General features: G+C 44.9%; 2 protein-coding genes across 2 annotated transcripts in view; both read left to right on the forward strand.

The window, feature by feature from the left end:
• Window positions 1–405: 405 nt before the first annotated feature.
• myclb (MYCL proto-oncogene, bHLH transcription factor b) lies at window positions 406–7,575 on the forward strand. Its single transcript, XM_083777646.1, has 3 exons — window positions 406–665; window positions 1,333–2,045; window positions 3,557–7,575. The coding sequence occupies exons 2-3, from the start codon at window positions 1,385–1,387 to the stop codon at window positions 4,372–4,374; spliced, it is 1,479 nt and encodes a 492-aa protein (XP_083633772.1). The 5' UTR covers window positions 406–665; window positions 1,333–1,384; the 3' UTR covers window positions 4,375–7,575.
• A 1,563-nt stretch (window positions 7,576–9,138) lies between these two features.
• The window catches only part of LOC310865073 (tRNA dimethylallyltransferase-like), a gene marked incomplete at its 5' end in the record, with an annotated part of 48,375 nt that continues 34,669 nt past the window's right edge, over window positions 9,139–22,844 (forward strand). Inside the window, one exon of the mRNA XM_083774054.1 lies at window positions 9,139–9,297. Within this exon, the coding sequence (XP_083630180.1) occupies window positions 9,139–9,297 (159 nt within the window). The remainder of the gene's footprint in view (window positions 9,298–22,844) is intronic.

Below are 22,844 nucleotides of genomic sequence, written 5' to 3' on the forward strand. Positions count from 1 at the left end.
GTGATTTGCAGAATCACAGTACACTTCAAGCACAACTCAATACAAAGACTGTTAACTGTGAGTGGACCTGGACGACCCAATAAAGCATTACACTTGTTTAATTCATCAAAAACGCACACACACACACACACACACACACACACACACACACACACACACACACACACACACACACACACACACACACACACACACACACACACACACGTCTAGGTTGCTGTTTGTATAATTACTATTACATCAGTGGGGGTGGGTATAGTACTGTCTCGTTTTCATCACAACAAACACTGCCGTGTGTGAGCCCACTGTAGCTTTAAATGGTGGGCGTGGCTCAGCTACTACGACCCGCCTTTTATCCATATATCCAACTCTCCCTCCTCCCTGGAACAAGTAGTGCAGTAGCGCGCTTAGAAAGTGGCCGCAGCCAGCCACACTCTTTTAAACAAATCCAGCCCTTGAGGCGTGGGACACGCACTTCGGCACTATTAAAAGGACAATCTGTGGAGAAAACAGACGGGGGGAAAGCCCCTTTTTGGGGGGAGGAATCAATCACTCACTGATACGGAATCGTTGCTCCGTCACAACCGTGGATGTGTTTTCGGTCTTTTTGCGCACGTACCGCGAATCCATGAAGACTCAAGCTGCGCTTTCCTTTCTAACGCCAGGTAAAACAAAAAATAAATTGTTTTGACATGGCTGTTTGTTTCGCCAGGAACTTGTTCCGTGTATTCACAATTTCACAGGTAACTGTGTGTAATTGCAGCGGTGGTGCCAAAGAGTCACTCCGTGATCTAAAGCTGTTTAATTAAGAAGTTTGGTCTCTCGATTGAAGCAAATTGATTAGCGCTTCCCTTGCAGCTGAATAGTTTTAGTCTGAACCAGGAGTTTTAACTGACCAATAATTGTGCAGGAGGTATGTGAACACTATAATTGTATGCAAATTAAAGATGGTTTGGGGGTCCATCTTTCAGGGACGTAATTTACCTTTAATCTCCATAGATTGGGGCTGGTGAACAGAGATGTCAGTGTACCAGAGCAGTGCCAGTGCTGCTGTTACGTAAACTCTGTTGCGAAACTTTAAAGTTCTCAACAGACTGTACCAAAGTGTCAACTTTACTTGCAGTCGGTAGTTTGTTGCTCTGCGTGGGCTACACGTTACAGGTTAAAACTGTGGCTCGTTTGAAGTATCATGCACATTTTGGCCCTACATTGGTGCATGCATTTATGGTGCATTGAATAGAAATAAATCCAGCTCCTCAGAAAGCAGCATGGAAGTTTGATTGTCCATATCATAACAGCAATAATAATAAGACAACACTGATGTGTTTCCAGACAGAGGTAATAAAGATTGACTGCAGCCGCCACGGCGCCTACTGCTGCCCAAATGCCCGGCGTCAGCTCCACGGCGTCCCGTTATGAAAACTGGGAGATGATGGAGTACGACCATTACCAACACTATTTCTACGACGACCTCCACGACGAGGACTTCTTCAAGTCCACGGCGCCGAGCGAGGACATATGGAAGAAATTCGAGCTGGTGCCGACCCCGCCCATGTCCCCTATCCGGACGGTGGAAGGGTCGGGCAAGGTCGGACCGGTGGCGCACCCGTCCCTCGGGGACAAACTGGAATGGGTTTCCCAATTCCTGGGCCAGGACGAGGAGCAGGACGTGCCTTGCAAAGTGAGCACGGCCGGCGAAACGCTGAGCAATCTGAGTTCCATCATCATCCAGGACTGTATGTGGAGCAGCTTCTCGGCCGGACAGCAGCTGGAGAAAGTTGTCGCGGCGGGGGAGCGGTATGCCTCTTGTGGCGGCGGGTCAGTGGCCCAAGCCAAAGTCCAGACGGGAACAAGCGTCGCGCCCTCGGGAGGAGGAGGAGGAGGAGGAGGAGGAAGGGCACATAGCCTCCCGTCCGACGCGCCGCTCCTCGGCGGCAGCCTAGCGGCGGACTGCGTGGACCCGGCAGCCGTTCTCACGTTCCCCTTAACCGGAGGCTGCAAGAAACAAGTGTCCTCAGGTTCCGAGTCTCACACTGATTCATCAGGTCAGTAGAACTCAGCTTTAAGAGTCAATGCAAGACACATGTGCTTGTTTGGCAATTTTCCCAAACCAACAATTGTGTTATAATTTCATGTTTGGTTGTGGAATTGAGATTTCGTTTTTTTGTTGTCTCGCCCTAATGCCTTATCAGTAAGGACTGACATTGCACACATTATGACTGCATTGCGTTACTTTGGTGCATGCAACACATGCTTCAAGCCTAGAAAGCGACCCGCCCATTTAAACATCTGTTCCTTGGCACGGATCCAAAACCCCAGCTGCTACCCTCTTCCTTGTTCTCACAGGCAGCCTCTTATTACAAGCAACATCCTCTCCTGTAGTCCCTGAATTAGATTTGATATAAATTAAATAAAGATATCCCATCTGATCTTTATTTAGGTATGGACAAACAAGGGGTTTTAGTTGTGCCTGCCCCACTAATTATCCCCCCCCCCCCCCTAATTGGAGACCTACTTTCCCATCCGATACCCTTATGAACCCATATGATCTAGATTGGTATTTAGGTTACCATGTGATGCTGAGCTGGACCATACATACATAATAGTGTGTGGAATGTCACAATGGGAACTTGTTGCAGCAGTGCAGGGCGCCAGCATTCCTTCACTCAACAGGCTGCAGTGCCAATTGTGTCAGTGGGTGGAATTGGACTGAGTGAGTTTAGGCAGAGAATAGGACAGGATTAGTTGCTTACCAGCTACACTAGAATTCTATTTACTCCTCAGCATTATGTCACAGTGTTAAAGGGAAAATTGCATGTTTGCTCAAGCAGGAGGGGAGTGAACAGTTGTAGTAGGAAATGATTGATGTACAAAACTGGCATTGTTCTGCATTTCAGCGTACCTTGTTGTGTGATATGAGATCTTCTTGTCACTTCGAAGCCATGAAAGAATAATGGCTCAGTGCCCCACCCTCCCTCCCTTTATGAATCCATCAGCCCTTCATGCTCTCTAGTCTAGTGTTCAACTGTTCATGTATAGCTGTTGCTTCCCGTGAGCAGTCAAATCTGGAGGGATGTAATTACTTTTAAAGTGTGTTTCAATTTACAAGAGCAATGAAATCTCCCAAGAGTCTAGTCAGCTGGTGGGGATCAAGCCGATAAGGCCCTTCTACACGTTTAAACGCTAATTTCCACTTGAGTAAATAGAGGGGTGAAAGGTTTTAGACGTGTGCATTGCTGATTGCCTCTAAACTGTCTGCAGCTCGTTCTCCTCTCTATCTGGGAGGGGGGGGGGGGGGGGCATTTTCACACAAGAAACTGAGCTAATGCAGTGATTAGTGGAGTGGAGACATGCGTGAGATTGTGCACTCTGCAGCGTGCATTCAAGAGACGAATATGTGTGTGTTTTGCAGATGTTGAGTTCACTGTGGTACAATCATTTCTTGGGACTCTGCTGCTGTCTGTACTTAAATGCACGTAATCTGCCTCTCACACTAGGAGCAAAATAAAATACCCAATGGAATTTTAATTAACACGTTCCTTGCATCCCCTTTCAGATGATGAAGACGAGGATGATGAGGACGAAGAGGAGATTGACGTGGTGACAGTGGAACACAAGCAGCACAAGCCTCGGCGACTGGTCAACACCCGCAAACCAGTGACCATAACGGTACGAGCGGACCCTCTGGACCCCGGCATGAAGCGTTTCCACATCTCCATCCACCAACAGCAGCATAACTATGCTGCGCCCTCCCCGGACACACTCGTCCCACATGTGGAGCCCCCACGCAAGCGGGTTCGACAGGAGACCTCCATCCAGGTCCCCCAAACACTGCAGAACTCTCCCCCCCACCAGCCACGGCCTGGCCACACGCCCCTGAACTCAGAGAGCGGAAAATCTCGTGTTGTGGGAGTCGGGTCAGAATCGCCCAACCCCAACGCCTCTTCGCCTACCTCCTCCACAACACCTTCCTCACCCCCCTCCTCATACTCCTCTCCATCCTCCTCTCCATCCTCCTCTTCCTCCTGCTCCCCCTCCTCCCACCATCACAGCTTTCCCTCCCAGTCCCAGTCCTTTTCCCATCTCTCCAGTCCCCAGTCCTCTGACTGCGAGGACACGGACAAGCGCAAGGCACACAACTTCCTGGAACGCAAGCGGCGCAATGACTTGCGCTCGCGTTTCCTTTCGCTGCGCGATGAGATCCCAGGGTTGGCAGAGTGCCCCAAGACACCCAAGGTGGCCATCCTGACGCGTGCCACAGAGTACTTGCAGCAGCTGCATGCCAACGAGAGGCAGAAGGCACACGAGAGGAGACAGCTGAAAGCCAGGCAGCTGCAACTGTTGCGAAGGTTGGCACAGCTCAAACGATCCTGAACCAGAGGACTGGCACACTGGCCCCACACACACACACACACACACACACACACACACACACACACACACAAACAAACGCATTTACACTTGCAGAACTGAATGGGACTAAATGAAGGAGAAAACACACTAATATTCACTTTCTTGAGTGGGTTACGATGGAGTGGTGTGGGTGGATTGTACTTTTTTATTTTTGTTTTTCTATTTTTGTTGTTTGCACATTAGCTTCTGAGTGATTGACAGGGCAGTTAGCCTTTCAGGACAACAAGCTAGGGAACTGTTAATTTAGGGGTATGGTTAATATGCCCATTGTTGTTATATATATATATATATATATATATATATATATATATTGGCTTTATCTCCCTGCTATACTGTATATCCCTTTAAAGAAATTTATAATTTGAGTGATTAATATTTGCTAGTGTTGGATAATTTTCAAAATAAGGGGCTTGCTGCTGGAAGATGCACACGTGCTGAAGTTGCTACAGCTGTGCTGTTTGAGTCATGCATGGTCTTAGAAATCATCCTCATCTTGCTTGGGCTGGGCCCACTGAGCTGTGGGGTGTCCCCTTTTTTGTTAGGTCTGCAAAGCCTGCTGAATCTCACTCCCTCTGGTTTTCCTCCTCCTTCTAATTTCTTAAACTAGCCTTTCAGTGGGTCAGCCTTTTCCTTTGCCCACTGTATTTGCAAAGCACCCAACTTGTCATTTTTGTTCCTGCCTGAACCGCTTTCCGCTTGTTCCTTTTTTTCCCCCCTTCTTTTTCCCCACGCTCTCTTGCTATTGGCCTCATGTTTTTCCCCTAAACATTTTGTTTGCTTTGTACTGTTCTAATCTATTTTCTTTATCTATTCCCTTTCTCAGTCATCCAGCAAGTTTGAGGCATTCAATCTCTTGTTTCCAATACAATTGGTCTCGTTTAGGCAATTTCTTATAGAATGGAGTCTGTTGCTGTTCATTTTGGTGAGAGGTGGTTGCTAAATCCCTTGTTCTCCTAGCTTTAGGGTTACTGATTATAGTAATGTGAATGGTGATTGGTGAAGGGCATTATTGAAGTCATCGAGAAACAACTTGTACGGGCACACATTTAATTATAGGGACCTTGCTGCTTTATCTGCATCTCTAGAGCAGCCTCAGATTTTGCTGTTCCACTCTTAAGCGCTATCTGCTGGTCCAGCCAATAACATCACCATGTTGCTTTCCTCATGCACGAGAGGACCTTATGACATCACCATGCCTATGGTAACGGACTGTTTTGCAGCCTTATCCATGAGTGGAAGTGTAAGTGACGCACGACAGGATAGAGGCATACACTAGCATGCCATGTAGCCAATGTTTGAGTTTATTATTATGCACGCGTAAAGAAATAAGAATCATGATGATTCCACTATATCTTTATTTGTGATGTGCCATCGAGACCAGCCAAAAGGTGAATGTCGGTTTAGATTTTAAAACAAAAAAAAAGTGTTAATCTGTTTGTTTAGCCACTTAAGCCCTATATTCAAAATGGTTAAAAAATCTTCCCAAATATTTCAAATAATTCTTTCGAAAATAGCCAATCTACGAGCTTGTAGATCTGCTGATAATTTTTGCCTGTGATGACATGCCCATGGATGCCAGGGTAAAGTTGTTAATTCACATGTATTGGCAATGTAATTTCCAACTTTTGCTTGGAAATGAAGCCCTATTGATTTGAAAATGACCTTTTTCATATTGCTGTCTCTTATCACCTGTGAATTGATCAAGTTCACTTTATAATTTGTTTTTGTTTATTTTATTTTTTTATGTTCAAAACGATGCCTATAAAAGCCTTTCATGGTATGTAGACTGTCTTGTTTGGATGTTTGTATATAGTCTCCTTGCTGTATAGTCCCTTCCAAACCAAAACCAGATCTGTCTACTATACTCTTCCTGGATTTGTTTTTCCTGTGTCCTTACCCAGGGCCAGGCTTGCTGGCTTTTCAAAGATAACTCAAAGCTTCTATTTTTGTTAATAAAATGATTATGGATAAAAATGTCAAAATAAAACACTTAACTGAATATTGATTACACTAGCCACTTTGTGAGACCACTTTCAATGCCTAATTGCTTTCTTTACCGTTTGGTTTGTTGATTTGTAAGTGTCAGTTGTCAAGAGAGATAAAAAAATGACGTTTTGTACTATATTTTCATACAGAGTTGTTTTGGGTGTGAGTTAATGTTTTATTTGTATTGCCCCGGTTGGGGCCCTATTGGTGGTTATGTGCTGAAACTACAGCTAGTCTCTTCTTTCCAGATCAACTTGACAGAATACCCCTGTATTCAATCAAATCATTTTAGCTAGCACACTGTCGAAACTTGACAGTGGGTGGGTGTTTTTCTGCTTGTTAAAACTGGCTGTGCGGTATCAGAGATTTCTCTATGCTTGTTAGCAATCCTGGTGCTACATGTTGTGTCCATAAGCCATACCCTAGATATAACTAGCCCTGAAACTAGTAGTGTACTGCAAACCACTTGATCACAGTAAGGAGCATGCACTCTTTGCCTGGGGACTCGGGGCTTGTGGTTTCTTAGGGCTGTAGCCCTTTAGAAGAAAACTCCCCCTTGCTACTATTTGTAATCCCCAAAGCCTGGATTATTCCCCTTTGCCTTTCATGAGGCAAATGGAGAGATGCTGACAGAGTAGAGTTAGTAAGGACAGGAAAGTTTGGTCAAGGAGAGCAAGGATGGAATGAGTTAAAATGATGCTTTTGAGCATGGTACAAAAGCACACTGTACTTATTACTAGCAATCAGCCTCATTAACTTACTCTGTTCCTGCCTCCTCAACAAGCTACATATGTCCTTGCTAATAGATTCAGCACATAGTGTACCAATGTTGGCCTAATCGCAATTTGTCTTTGTTTTGGAGGGTAGAGCCTCAGGAGTTGTTAGACCATAGGCTTCTTTTGCGTTTCATTTGTTTTGGGTCACTGGTCCCTGCGGTCAGCACAGACATGTCTGGCAGTGGACATCGGTTTCTTTGAGTGAAGGTTAATTTATACTTTGTTGCACGTCTCTTTCCCCTGACTAAAAATACACATTTGTCGAGCGATGCTTATGTTGATGGGGTCGTACAGCAAAGTATAAATTGGCCACTATGGAGCCTTGTCTCAGCACTTTGTTCAGTACCTCATTAGCCTATTATGTATGGGAGAGTATGTCCAATCCAATTAATAAACTAAATGTTAGCCATCATCTTTGTTGCGTCTGTTTGATTGCATACAATGTCCCCCTGCAGACACAATTCTCAACACTTTCAAGATGGTGTCAGTGATGGGTTATTCTTTTGTAATACCGGTAAATTGTTTCACCATTTCACTACCATATCTATATAATATGATAAATGGATACAACAACCATTGGGTTGTGTATGTTTATGCCCTACCAAGGCTTTCAGCGACTATTAATAGTGGCCACAGTGCATCACTTAGTATGACCTGGTTCAGGATCTAGCTTTATGCCACGTGTTTTATAACAACCACCTGTATGAGTGGATTCACATCACCTCACCCTCCCTCCATCCTGCTTTAACTGAACAGTCTCCTAGGCAACACATCCTGGTACCTCTGCCATGGCAACAAGCATTATTCTCACTACTACTGAGCTGCTAGTTTCCATAGAAACAATCCCAACCATTCCTTTTCCCTTGTCAAGGCATTTTGTTTTAAATGGAAAAGTTACTTATGGAAAATCTGATCCAGTCAAGAATGTGTCAATTAATTCTAATACTTTTGTAAACAATTAGATTGCAAACTTACACTGGCTGATACATATCCTGTTAATCCTGACCTTGACAGTTTAATAAGATTTTAAAGCTAGGAGTGTGTATGAATGGCTGAATGTAATGCACAATCTATGTAAAGCACCTTGGATAAAGGCGCTATATAAATGCACCATTTACCATTACCAAATACGAACTGCAAGGTTCCCAGTTCGAACCCGGGCTCCCCCAGAGTTAGTGTCGAAGTGTCCTTGAGCAAGACACTGAACCCCTAATTGCTCCCGATGTGCAGGTGCACAATCTAAATTGCCTTGGATAAAGGCGCTATATAAATGCACCATTTTCCATTACCAAATGCAATATACAATTCAATGATATAAATGGAATGTATTAAAATGTATTGCCCCTGAGGGGAAAAAAAGTAAAGAAAAAACCCTCTCAGACAAATACAAGAATGACTTTCTTTTACTTATTTACAGGACTCATCTAGCTCCTCATTGTCATCTACTGGTAACAAAACATAATTAAACTACCTGAAGTGTCTTAACATCACATCATTAAGCTAGGCAGCTAGCTATTGGACTGTTGCAGGTGGTTAGCCTAAAGTGTAAAATGTAATTTATTAGAGATAATTTCATTTGTAACTTCTAAAGCTGGAATGAAACTACTATACAGTTTTAATATGATATGATTATGATATAGTACTTTATTGTCAGTTTTCACTGAAATTTGTTTTGCGACCCAGCGGCCTTATATTTGCAACACATTATACACATTTGACATAACACAGGTCAAAATAAATAAATAAAATACAGTTACATACATATAAACATAGGGGCAGAGAGCAATGTCCACAGCTCAGTCTAGTCCTGGCCAAAATCCTGATTAAGCCTCAGAGTTGATTGATGGACAAAAGACCTGACCTTATATGTTCGGCAAGCGACACCGTCGTACTGTAATATAATAATTGAGGCTTCGCTGCGCATGCGTCACACTGTCAGCTGGGTAAAGTGGAGGACAGCATCATGGCGGCGTCCGCTCGCAGTGTGCAATGTGCCGTGCAGAGAAACATCATACCTCCTTTAGTGGTGATTTTAGGAGCTACTGGCACTGGAAAGTCTAAACTAGCCATCGAAATTGGTAAACGACTTCAAGGCGAAATAATCAGCGCCGACTCCATGCAGGTAAGAACGACAGAAACACGGGAAATAATCTGCATTAGAGCATTATTATATGGTTATTGGCCGAAGCCAGCATCGTGCTATTATGTTGTTGTTAAAGTGCAAGGATAAATTATTGTCTAATTATGTGCATGTCAGCGAAGATTGACAACACAACCTTTACTTATTGAGCGTATGACATCATAATTAGATGGATTTAGCGAGGTTACTTAAGAATGAAGGACAGAATGCGAGCAAAATGCAGCCCATTGATTCCTGAAGCTGAAGTCCTCTCCATACATACGTCAACAGTGACTGCAAATTTCAACAATAACGCAAGTAGTATAGTTAATTAGTACATTAACAAATGAACTGCCACACGAGGTAGATGTATGGCGGTGACTTTAGGGAGAACAGAACTAAATACATGTACATTATAATATTCTACCACCAGAGCAATTGCGTTTAACAATTCACTAACATAGTGAGATGAACTCAAAATTCAGATATATAGCTTATCTTAACCTACATTTAGTTTCCACTGCAGAAAGCCATTCACAATGTTACAACAAGCGTATAGCAGCAGCTTTGTTGTATTGTATTGTAACTGTCAAGTGTTCAGACGTTGTGGTGAGTTGCTGACAAAACTACAACAACTGATTTTCAGGTCATTTTTGTAACTTTTCGTTAAAACAATGCTCATACTACTAGTCAGCAAATTGTGACAATATGCAGCTGATAGAAAGATAATGTTCATGGAGATCATACATCATGTTCTCAATAGGAGAGAAAGGTTAGAGAAGTCCACTGAAGTCAAAATGTAAAGCAGGCCTTTACACTTTATTACACTATTTAGAGGCAGCTAATGTGGCCTTATCAGGGGCCAGGCATGATGTTGAATTGCTTGTATTGTGAATATTGTGACACTATATAATATTGTCTCATCATGCTATGACTGACTATTCAATATTGTGACTTAATAATTAAGAGTCACTGACATCACCCATGAGATGAGTAGAGCTGGAACTGCAGGCGGGCCCCTGCATTTAGCACAAGGAAACCCTGCACCGCTGGGGTTTAACATTGAGTGCTCATTTGCACTTCCGCATTTGACCACCACAATTTGGTGGTCAAATGCGAAAGTATTGATGATTTACACTGCTGCCATCTTGCCAGCAAGGTGCTACCTACAGTAGGTGCAACCTCCCATAGACCGCCCATTCATCCAAACAGAAAAGTCCTATTTAATTGTATTAAATAACGTCAAATTCACCAACATCGCAGCTGTACGAAAAGCTAGAATTATTGTCTTACTATCTGCAAAGTGTTTGTTTCATAAAAATCCACAGTAGACATGTTATGAGCTACTTCCTGTCAAGAAATTGACAGATCTAAGTGTCAGAGTTTAGAAGCACTCGTTATTAGTCAAGCAACCTCCTGCTGCGGCGCTGCCTCCTGCATTATGTGCAAATTCTAAGGTGGTACACATTGACTGTTGAGTGATAGTCAACAAGAACTTCCAAACTCCAGCACTTAAGAAAAAAAAGTCACACCTGTGTGAACTGAGTGGTGCAACTCCCACTCCTCTCTCTCTCTCTCTCTCTCTCAGGCACAGCACTATCGTCCAATTTCTTCTCTGTATCGTTCCAATTTCTTCTCTGTATCGTTCCAATTTCTTCTCTGTATCGTTCCAATTTCTTCTCTGTATCGTTCCAATTTCACGCATGTGCACACCACTCGTGCTCATGACTACACACAGGTACACAGACATTAACACACAGGTACACGGACATTAACACACAGGTACACGGACATTGCTGGTTGTAGGAGTGGTTGCACCACTCAAAAATCACACCCGTGTGAACTGAGTGGTGCAGCTCCCCCCCCACCTCTCTCTCTCTCTCTCTCTCTCTCATATTAGCAGGCAACATTGCAGCACTATCCCTCTCTCTGTTTCTGGCGCCCCCTACTGGTACCCTATAGTCATATACTCGTGCTCATGGCCACATAGCCACATAGATAGGCACATAGATAGGCACGGACATTACTGGTTGTAGGAGTGGTTGCACCACTCAAAAATCATCTGCAAGGAATTTCTTTTCAGGGAGTAGCTCATAACATGTCTACAGTGGATTTTTATTTAACAAACACATTGCAGATAGAAAGAGGATAATTCAAGCCTTCCATACAGCTGCAATGTTGGTGAGTTTGACGTTATTTAATACAATTAGATTGGACTCTTCTGTTTGGATGAATGGGTTGTCTATGGGAAGTTACACCTAGGTAGTACCTTGCTGGCAAGATGGCAGCTGTGTGCATATCATCAATAGCCTTCTTCCAGGTGCTTCAAAATGCCACTGAGCAACTTTCCTTGAAAAGAACATATATACAATACATATATCCTTTATAACTATGGTGGATCCTATTGGTTCACCCATCTGAACACCATGAATCTGTCATTGTTTTTTCCCAGTGGCCAGTTGAGTGTTGTTGGACAGGGTATACTCTCCAATCTCCATCTGGAATTATAGTACACGGTTTCTGATTCCTGATGTGGGTAAAATACAGAGTTAACATTTTCCCAGTGAGGAACAGGAATAAGCATGCCTTAATTTGTCTGCTAGAACCTCAGACTAAACGACTTTGTGAGCCCTAGGGCCCATTCCCACGAAGTAATTAAGCTGCAACCTGTGCATTTTATGTCATACCCGGCATTCAATCCAATCGAGATCAAGTCTCACTTATATCGCTTACCCAAGAGGATGCATGTTCGCATGCCCATGGCAGATTTTGTGCTTATGAGCTCCAGGCAGTACTACCTGTCAACCAGTAGACCTGTGACCTATGTGGCACCAGGGTAAAACATTCACAATGGAATATTAGGGAGACTACCAACCGCTGCACATGCACTAGCTATAATCATGGTACCACACTGTTTCTCAACATGGTGTCCACTGTCCAGGGATCCTCAGGGGCCCCTGAGTGATGGGTCCCCAGCCCAGGTAAATGATTGATAGTTAGAAACTAAATGGATCCTCCTTATGGGTTTGTAACTCATGAGTGTACAAAATGAACCAAATGGACCCTTGAAATTTAAAAGGTCAGATAATTAGTTATTTACCATACAGAGACGAAGCAAAAGGGAACAAGTAAAGTTGTATTCATTCAAATAATTTCTGGACTGCAGCTTTTAAATTGAATGACATGACAATAATTGGATTTTGAAATGACAGTTTACAAATTGCAACAGGTCTTGGCGTGATGTCTTCCAATGGACATTTTCCCCCTCGCTCTCTCCTCATGTCCCTATCTCTCTCTATGACCCTCTGGCAGTGTATGTCTGCCCCCCCCCCCCCCCCTCTCTCTCCTCTGTGTCACAGCATGACGGCATGAAAACCTCTCACGCTGCATTGCTTGGCTTTCTTGAGTTGTGCCCCGCCCACCTCCTCACTTTCTCAGGCTCTGTTGCGATAGCAACCTGAGATCACACGCACAAAAGGTTGGCGGCGCGCTGTTGTCTGGGTCATACTGACACTGTCGCCCAGTGTTTCAAACCCCCCGGCCCGTCCCCCCTCAAACACACCCCCAGCCCCCCCAAAAAACACTCACAATTCCAGTTGTCCCTCCAATTTGACAATCTCTAACAAGGACTTTGTTGACCTTATATGCTCTTTGACGGAAGAGTGATTGCTGGCACCAGGCAGCGATGATGATGTCTGTTCCTTCCGTCATTGGGCTCTTTCACGGTCATGTATTTGTTCTCTCCCAGTGTGAATGCCGTGCCCCCCCCACCCACCCCTTGTTGTCCTTGACAGTGTGCTCCCTCTGTGGGGAGTGAGTCTTCCTCCAGTCACTGGTATAGCTATTGGCTAACTGGGTTACGCTAATAAAGCTCTGCCCAGAAATTCTCTACAAACAACCGTACTGGCCTAGTTATGGCAGAGTGGCAGACTATACCGAGCCAATCTCGACAATTGTTGCCACAGCTGTGGTGCATGTGTAGTATGTACTGTATGTGTCTCTGTGTGCAGCCAGACCAGTAATACAGTGGTAGATGTACAGTACACACACCACACTCCTGTGAGAGGGAGTGAGCCTGCTGGGGGAGTATTTCCTGGAATTCCACATGCTTTTTCTCGTTGATTTTCAACCCCGCCCATTACTGGCAAGTTGAAATTCTGACTATTCTCTCTCTGTCCCCCATGGGGAGGACAGAGTGTAAAGTGTGTGAGTGTCAGAGAGAGAGAGAGAGAAAGAGAGGGAGAGAGAGAGAGAGATGCACACAGAAAGAAATTGCTTATGTGAGAAGAGGCTGTGTGTAGGCTAGCACCATGCGTGTTGTCTTTGGGATAGGAAACAGTCTGGACTTGTTTGGTAGAAAGCAGCATTGTGCTGAGCCGGTGCATATTCAGTGCCGTGCAACGCTAGGCTAGCAGCTGATAGTGAATGGGCACACTGTGACCAGTGGGAAGTGTCCATTGTCCCAGGAAGAATTGGTTCCCACACTCCCTAACACTCCCATTGTGTTCTGCTCTGCCCCCCTCCCCTACAGACTAGCCCGGCTCATGCCCCCTGCCCAGAGTTCATTGGAAATGCAGGGGATATTATTCACTCATTAGATGAACATGCTATCTATGGCATGCCATCATGCAGTGCCAGGCTGTACTGTCAATGAATTAGGCCCTGCGACTGCGAGTGTGGTACAGAGGCTTGTGAAATATCGATATTCGTGATGCACGACTTAGAATGATGATATTGTCTCGATTTTGGTTATCGTAAATTGTAATATCATATGGCGTGAGTGTTGCCATTGTACGTTTTATTTTGACTTTGTGCCTTCCTGTTATTTGGATTGTGTCCTTGCTTCTTTTCTTTATTCTTGTCTTTTCTTACAAAAGTCGAAGTCCTAGAAGTAATTTCTCTATGGAGAATAACATGGGGTCATCTTAAAATCATATAAGCATTGTGGTCCAAAAATAAACAAGCTGTCTCAGCGTTAATGTCAGGGAGGTGTCTTTGTATCGAAAATGTAACTAATTCAGTAGCAGTAACAATAGCGTTTTCTCTCAGTCAGTTGATTCTTCATATCCATATGAGTGAAACGGCCGGGATGACATGTTTATTTTTCAAACACAGTTCTTATATGAGGCGATCTAAAATCCCCCCTATGGGGATTACGATGCAAATAAAAAGTACATGAACCTGTGGATTTGCACCTCTACCTATATTGAAGTCAGACTTCGGTGCTCTGTTAATATATTAATGAGGTTATTGTTCATGTGAGAGAACATTTTGGTTGTCTCAATATGTTTTTTTGACTGTCTTTCCTACACAGCGATAGGGTTAGTGGATCTCCATTGGGTGTCTTTACCATTTATAATCTAAAGGTGGAATGTCTCCTGTCATACTAAGGTGCAGTATATTTTATTGTGCTTCCCTGGTCTCACATTGTGTGTCCATCCATCCATCCATCCATCCATCCATCCATCTTCAACCGCTTATCCGTAGTCGGGTCGCGGGGGCAACAGCTCCACCAGAGAGCTCCAGACTTCCCTCTCCCGAGCAACATTAGTGACTTCCTCCTGGGGGATTCCGAGACGTTCCAAGGCCAGAGAGTCGATGTATTTCCTCCAACTGCGCCTTGGTCTGCCCCGGGGTCTCCTCCCAGTGGGACATGCGTCGAGGACCTCCCTAGGGAGGCGCCCGAGTGGCATCCTAACCAGATGCCCGAACCACCTCAGCTGGCTCCTTTCCAGGCGAAGGAGCAGCGGTTCTACTCTGAGTCTCTCTCGTGTGACTGAACTTCTCACCCTATCTCTAAGGGAGATGCCAGCCACCCGACGAAGAAAACTCATTTCAGCCGCTTGTATTCGTGACCTTATTCTTTCGGTCATGACCCACACTTCATGACCATAGATGAGAGTAGGAACGAATATTGCTCGGTAGACAGAGAGCTTTGCCTTCTGGCTCAACTCTCTTTTCGTCACAACAGTGCGGTACAGCGACTGCAATACCGCCCCTGCCGCTCCGATTCTCCGGCTGATCTCCTTCTCCGTTCTCCCCTCACTCGTGAACAAGACCCCGAGATACTTGAACTCCTTCACCTGGGGTAATGCCTCATTCCCTACCCGGACTGCACAATCCACCGGTTTCCTGCTGAGAACCATGGCCTCAGATTTGGAGACGCTGATCCTCACACATTGTGTGTGTGTTATTTATTTATATATATATATATATATATATATATATATATATATATATGTATGTATGTTTGGCATAAGTGTTACAAAAGGATGGTAATTTGGGAGTGTGGAAATGGGTCTATTTGAATAGGGAGAGGGGGGAAATGTAATGATCTGGTGGCCGTACATGTAGTGGTAAGACTATTTAGTGCTGTTATAGTGTACAGTGAGTATTATCTAAGTGATTATGACAATAGAGGTGGGAAGCTTCCATATTGTCTTTAAGAGGACAACGTTGGCACTGTGGCTATCAACACAGGTTTTTTAATGTTTTTATATTTTTTATAGAGGGACAGACAGTTGGCTGACAGGAAATGGGGGAGAGAGATGGGGGAGTGACATGCAGTAAAGGCCGTCGGGATCTGGAGTCGAACCCACGGCACACTGCCAGACTCAGACTACCGGCCAATGTGCCTGGACCGCTGAGCCACGGCCCAGGCCATGGACAGTTGGACACACGTTTGTGCGATGTGGCATGTCAGGCAGGCAAGGCTTAATGCTGTTCTGTCACCTTGGCTCATATACGGTAGCCCTATACATAAGGTTGTCCAATATAGAGCGTCGCAGTCCCGCCCCCTCGAGAGACCCGGAAAAGAAATCCCTGTTCATTTTCCTCATAGACTTTTTTTATCCCACGATTTTGTAACCCATTTTTCACCCCTGTGTCAATTATCTGATGTGATCCTGGGCTCTACACAGTACACACCCTCCGCCAACCTAGTCCCCATGGGGGACATGGGGAGAGCAACGGACTTGAACTCATGCTTCCTTCATGCCTGAGTGTCCAAGTTGCTCCTTTACACCTGACAGGGGGGAGTTTCCCTGGTTGGACGTAGCGTGTGGAAGGAACACGTTATTCCAACCAGTTCCTTTCCCCACCATCAGGCGCCCCGGCTGGCCAGGGGCCTCATAGACTTTTTAAAAAGTATTTATTTAAAGACGTTTACGCCGCAGACAAAGCCAACTCTTGTCGTGACAAATGTTTTGGGCCAAACAAAGAATTAGAAAAAAACGGCAGGTTACAACACTTTTTTTTGTTGTTTTTCTTCTTTGTAATTATTTGTTTGGTCCAAAATATTGTGTTTGTTGTCATGATTTGTCACGACTCGAGTTGGCTTTGTACGACGCTTAAAAGGTCTTTAAATAAATACTTTTTGAAATGTCTATGGGAAAAATGCATTGGGAATTATTTCCTGGGCCTGGCGTCGTCATGACTGCGACGCTCTATAGTATTCTGTAAGAAATTAAGGATGTTAATTTTAAATCATTATAGATCAGAAAGTTTATGTGATTGATGACCAATATACTGATGTGAATCCCATATTGGTTGTGGCCCCTGTTCTCATAACTCTGATGCTTTCATTCCTGTGTGTGTGGTGTGCGTGTTAAAGCCTGACCAATGTAACGGTTAACTGATATTCTTGTTTGCTGATATTCGCCCATCGCCATAATACAGTATGTTGTATTTTTTGCAGAACATAATGCAAAACAAGATGCTTGGGTTCTAATTTGTGTTTTTTATAATAGCAGTGTAGTGTTTCCCCTATATGCATTATTGTGTGGCGGGCGCCGGGCCACCACACAATCATGACCAGCCACCACGGTATAAGTAGTAATTTAGGATGTTCAGCCATACAAATGTACACACCAAACAACCCACACTACACACTACTTTGGGTGTGTACTGTGTCATATCCCTGAGTGTGTATGGACTAGTAGTAATCATTACATTCTCAGTGAAGTTTCAGTGCACTGATAAAGTTTATTATGCGCTTGGGTACTTGCAGCAGTGGTAAAGTACCTGCTCGCCACTGTGGAGGCTACTAGGGGTTACAAATCCGCAGCAGTGCATCTGGTTTGGCTCATTGGCTGTGTGACACTTTCTACACTAATACAGTTGTTCGGGGGAGGGAAACTGGGTGCAGAGGGTGATTTTTGTCACTACATGTACTCCTACGGGTACGGGGTGGGGCGGTGTCCGACCGTCAGCAGGGAATTTTGAATGGGAGGAGTAGAGTATGGAATATTTGATGAGCATATTTGGCACCAACACCTCTTGTCCCAACTCCAGAAGGGATGAACACGCAGATCCGACACACCAAAGGTCGACATGCGGAAACACCCGGCTTCTGCCTTATGGGCCTCATGGCTCGGCAAGGCTTAGTTGGACGTGGTGCCATGGAGGATACTGTTGCAATAGTCGAGAGTCAATGTGGATGAGAGTTTCAGCTCATCCATTGTGTGGCCGATATGTCACTGTTGGAATTATTTACTCTCCCTAATCGGCCCCAAAAAAATCCAGTAATAAGGATTTATACCCTTTTGATCCTGCAGGGGAAATTCAGTTTTCAGCTTCACTCAGCTGATTACTGCCCAATTGGTTGATTCATTGATTGAATTTTTTATTTCACACACAGTATGCAGAATGGTTACATTTCAAACGAAAGCACAGCAAGTCAATACAAAAACGGTTACTTTGTGGACCAATCATGATTCAGCACAACTTGTTTACAACAGGGTCCACCTTTTTCATTTCATCAGAACATTTAAAGACGTAATGTACACACCTATAAAAAAACAAACAGGAAATCATCATATACAGAAAGTAAAAAAGGGAAAAACATGTATGGGGAGACTTGAGTGTAGGGGAGAAGTTGGGGGTTAAGTAAGACTGCCAGGACCGGGAATCAAACCTGGGACCTTCAGTTTCCCAGCCGGCCTCTCTTACCCATTCAGCTATGGCCGTCCCTCATTATTGGTGGAGCACTAGTGTGTGTATCAATGTGACAGTAATCCCACGCTAAGATTCTTAGCAGAGACGAATTGCATCCATCCACTCCTTCTCTGTTCTGTCTCTCTCTCTCTCTCTCTTTGATTTTCTCCCTGTTTGTCTGTCTCTGCTGTGACTGTGAACTGTCTGGGTTTTGATGTATGTGTCTGCATTTTAACTATGACGATGTCCCCCTCCCATTTTAATTAATTTCCTTAATAGTTTTTTTATACATTAGTGACAAAATCAAAGTTGTGTACAATATATACAGTAAATGTGAGTCTGTGCATGCATGCATGCGCATTATTCAGAGAATGCAAGTTATACATTTCCATTACATGCAAATGTGCGTTTGTGCGTCCATTCACTGTAAATGGCAGTCAGTGGGCGTGGCGATGTCTGCTGCGGTCAGTGCTACAGTGCAGCAACCAGGGAGGAGATGGAGGAAGAGGAGGATTGAGGAGAGAAAGAGAAGGGGGAGGTGGAGAACAACGTCATGAATGATTTATTAGTCTGGCATTACTGGGCCATTCCCTGTCGAGAGAGAGGAGAGAGACACACACAGAGGAGGATAAAATGATGGAGGAAAGGATTTGAAGGATGGAGGGGGGGGGGGGGGGGGGGGGATGTTCTGGATAAAAATAGGGTTTAATAATAAAGGTATTTTTTTGTTGAAAGGGTGGATAAAAAGTAATGCATGCTTGCCTACAGTTGGTGTGTTTAATGTGGAAGTAAGTAGGCTGGTGTCTAGAGGTCAGCCTGAGGGCACTTTGTACCCATCAATCTGCACCACGATCTCTTCTCTCTCTAATGTGTTGGTCTCCTCTTTCATTTATTCTGTTGGCCTCTTTTTCTTTCTCTCTCTCTCTCTCTCTCTCTCTCTCTCTCTCTCTCTCTCTCTCTCTCTCTCTCTCTCTCTCTCTCTCTCTCTCTCTCTCTCTTCTTCTCTCTCTCTCTCTCTCTCTCTCTCTCTCCCCCCCCCCCCCCCCCCCCCTTATAAGTCGTGCATGGTGTGTTGTAGAAGGGGAGCAGCTGTCTCGTGTTGGGTGTAAGGTTGGGCAAGCAGGCCGACTGTAGACTACAAAGTTGGAACACTGAGCTCATTGTCTGTGGTGCCCTTACACACGCACGCACATGCACATGCACACAGTAACCAGCCTAACATTATTTCTTCAGCGTTTGTTGTCTGTCCATCATTCTCTTGACTCACGCCACCTTCACACGAGCTGGTCCATTCACATTCTCACCAGCACAGGAAGCATAGGCTGCCATTGTGGCTTATTCTAGGCACATACTGTGCTGACCGTTTCCATGTGAGGTTCATTTTTACTCTCCAGGTCAAATGAACTGGATTTTGTAGTATAGTCAGGAAACGTTAGTTTAACTCTGAGTGAGTTTAGCTAATCTTTTTACACTTTAAATTGTGGGAGTGTTGTTCAGTTAAACTAACACTTGCTCAATATAGTCTACTGCAGTTTAACTGCGCGAGAGTGAAAAGCTTTAAAATGTAAAAAAGTGTAAATTGACACCCCCCCCCCCCCCCCCTGACTAAATGGCCTGTACTTTCCAACAAGCGTTTTATCATTTACCTGTTCAAATTTCTTTCGAATACAATTGCTAACTGGATTAAACATGTAGATAGATATTATCCTTGATTCCTTACGGCTCAGTAACCAATCCGCTAGCTCAGGCGACGCTGTAATTTGTGGCTCATTTTCACCGGCTCGTCTGAGGCTAATTTGTTTCCTCAGTTTCCCTTCCCCGAGGCGCGTTCTTCTCTTCCTCTTTGTTATCTCTTCCACAAGTGACTCTTCATTTCTCTGTTGTCTCCCCTGTGCTTGCGTGAGCCTTATACGATCCTGTTGTCCTACACTTAAACCCTATGGTTGAGTACCTCAGGGCTCAGGTCTGTTATTGTGGAGAAAAGTTTTTGCTGAAAATAGCCGATCGACAAGCTCTGATGCTACCTGGTGTCCCTCCCTACTATCATGCTATTGCAGGCAAAAATGTTCAGGACCTTCTCGAAATGTTCTGTGCGTGTCACCGGTCGTGCGACAGTATAAATCAGACTTAAATAGTTAAGCCTGTTTTGCTCCCGGGACCACTTGTTCTCATTAAAGATTGACTTTGATTCCATTCAATCTTTCAGCGCTTTTTACACAATGTACAGACATGTGTTCAGACAGACGCATGCAATCACATGGATATTATTACAGTATGGGTTCAAACGAGGACACAAGCACAGACACACACACACACACACACACACACACACACACACACACACACACACACACACACACAGCTTATAATTAAGTATATCCCACGTTCCTCCTTTCAGTGCCTGAGACCTACCGCAGGTAACAATGGACAGAAAGACAGAACAACAATAGCCAGGAGGAGAGTGAGGAGATGGTAGATTGGGAAGCTTTACTGTTTATATAGCTTTACAATAAAGCAGGCTAAAATGAACCTGAGCTGGAAAAACCAAACAGAAATCTGAGCTAAGTGGGTTTTTTTAATGGGATTATAGGCAGTTAGTGTGAATATGATTATGAAAGAGACGTTGGAAAATTGAGGGGAGAACCATGGGAGAAAGACAAGGAAGGTTGTGTGTCGGTTAGAAGAGGGGGTGGGGGTTATTAATGAAAGATGCCACACACACATACCAGGAGGGAGGGAGAGAGAGATTTGCGCTGACCCCTTGTGAATAGAGTGTGGTGTGGGTTCGAGTGGGTGGGTGTCTGTGTGTTTTGCAGGGCACCCTCTGGCCGTGTATGAGGAACTGTGTTTGGAGGAACAAAAGCATGCAAACCAGGGAGCAGTCGAGGAGTGTGGCTCAGAATGAGAGACGCATGACCCTCATAGACTGGCAAATTAACACGCGCGCACGCGTGCACACATACTACAAAAATGGGATCAAGCCAGGTCTACATGGGAACGGCATGGTACGGTACCCATGTGGTTCTCGGATTTCCTGTGGCGAGCCTGTGACATCATACGTCTACAGTATGATGCATACATCGACATATAGCCTTTTTTATTATCTGTGTACCGGCAGTGCACACAAGACTTTTTCCTGCAAATCTAGCCTCCTACAGAGCCTCACCATAACGAATGCTAACTTATTATATAAACTTGAGTCCAAACGGAGTGTCTGTCCTTCTGTCGTTCTTTCTGACGGCCATCACCCTGTCTCGTAGTCCTCACTGTACAGTCTTAGTGTGAGCGCCGTAGAGGGGACAACCATCACCCTGTCTCGTAGTCCTCACTGTACAGTCTTAGTGTGAGCGCCGTAGAGGGGACAGCCATCACCCTGTCTCGTAGTCAGTCTTAGTGTGAGCGCCGTAGAGGGGACAGCCATCACCCTGTCTCGTAGTCCTCACTGTACAGTCTTAGTGTGAGCGCCGTAGAGGGGACAGCCATCACCCTGTCTCGTAGTCCTCACTGTACAGTCTTCGTGTGAGCGCCGTAGAGGGGACAGCCATCACCCTGTCTCGTAGTCCTCACTGTACAGTCTTAGTGTGAGCGCCGTAGAGGGGACAGCCATCACCCTGTCTCGTAGTCCTCACTGTACAGTCTTAGTGTGAGCGCCGTAGAGGGGACAGCCATCACCCTGTCTCGTAGTCCTCACTGTACAGTCTTAGTGTGAGCGCCGTAGAGGGTCTGATTGGGTTATGAGTGATGATTTTCAGAGAGAGCGCTCTGTTCTCTTAGAGCGGAACGCAGTGTCTCTCAAGCCTGATTCATACTTCGTCGCACGATAGTGTCGTGCGGAAACAATAGCTGAGACCGATAAACTCACAATGTCATGCGCAATGTCTGCAACAAATTTGCCTTTAAGGCCTTTTCAGACAAGAAGCGACTGATTGGTAATTCATTTTCAATGAACGGCGGGCGATTATTTTGGCCATGCGCAAAAGTTGAGGGCCGTTAACGCAAGCGAGCGCAGTCCTGTGAAGTTGTTGCGTGCCTGCTCATTTGTGCACGCGCCCTCGGGCGACTAGACCCAGATTGTGGTGAGCTTTTTTTCTTCACGCTACGTGTCCTGCGCTCCCCTCATGAGCAGCCGCGTCGCCGATCCAGGCGATAACGCCTGCGTCACTCGCTTCCCGTCTGAAACGACCTTTAGTCTGCGCACCTCTATCTCTGTTGTCTCTGTGTATAATCTGTTCTCTCTCCTCTTTCCACTCTCTATTTATCCTCCTTTTTACCCAGATTTGTATTCTTCAAAACTCCATCCTCTCTGCTACCACAATACGGAATGCCCCGGCCCAAGGATGTGTATCACTCAGTGGTTTCTTTAAAACGTGGCCTGAAAATCATCTATCAGTAGGTCACAAAGGGAGCTAGTTTCATTTCCCTTTGAAAGGGAAAGTCTTACACTACCGCAGTTTCATAAACGTGTACTATTTGATGCTCTGTTGAAACAAGTCCCCATTCAGGACCTTTTTGTGTTCATCCTTTAGCCTACATGTCTCACTGTGCCACTGTGCCGTTAATATTTCCGTCTAATCAAATCAATCCATCCATTCCATCCATCCATGCATTTCTTTCAG

This window comes from Protomyctophum parallelum (assembly GCF_964188405.1).
Source record: "Protomyctophum parallelum genome assembly, chromosome: 1".
NCBI classification, from domain to species: domain Eukaryota; kingdom Metazoa; phylum Chordata; class Actinopteri; order Myctophiformes; family Myctophidae; genus Protomyctophum; species Protomyctophum parallelum.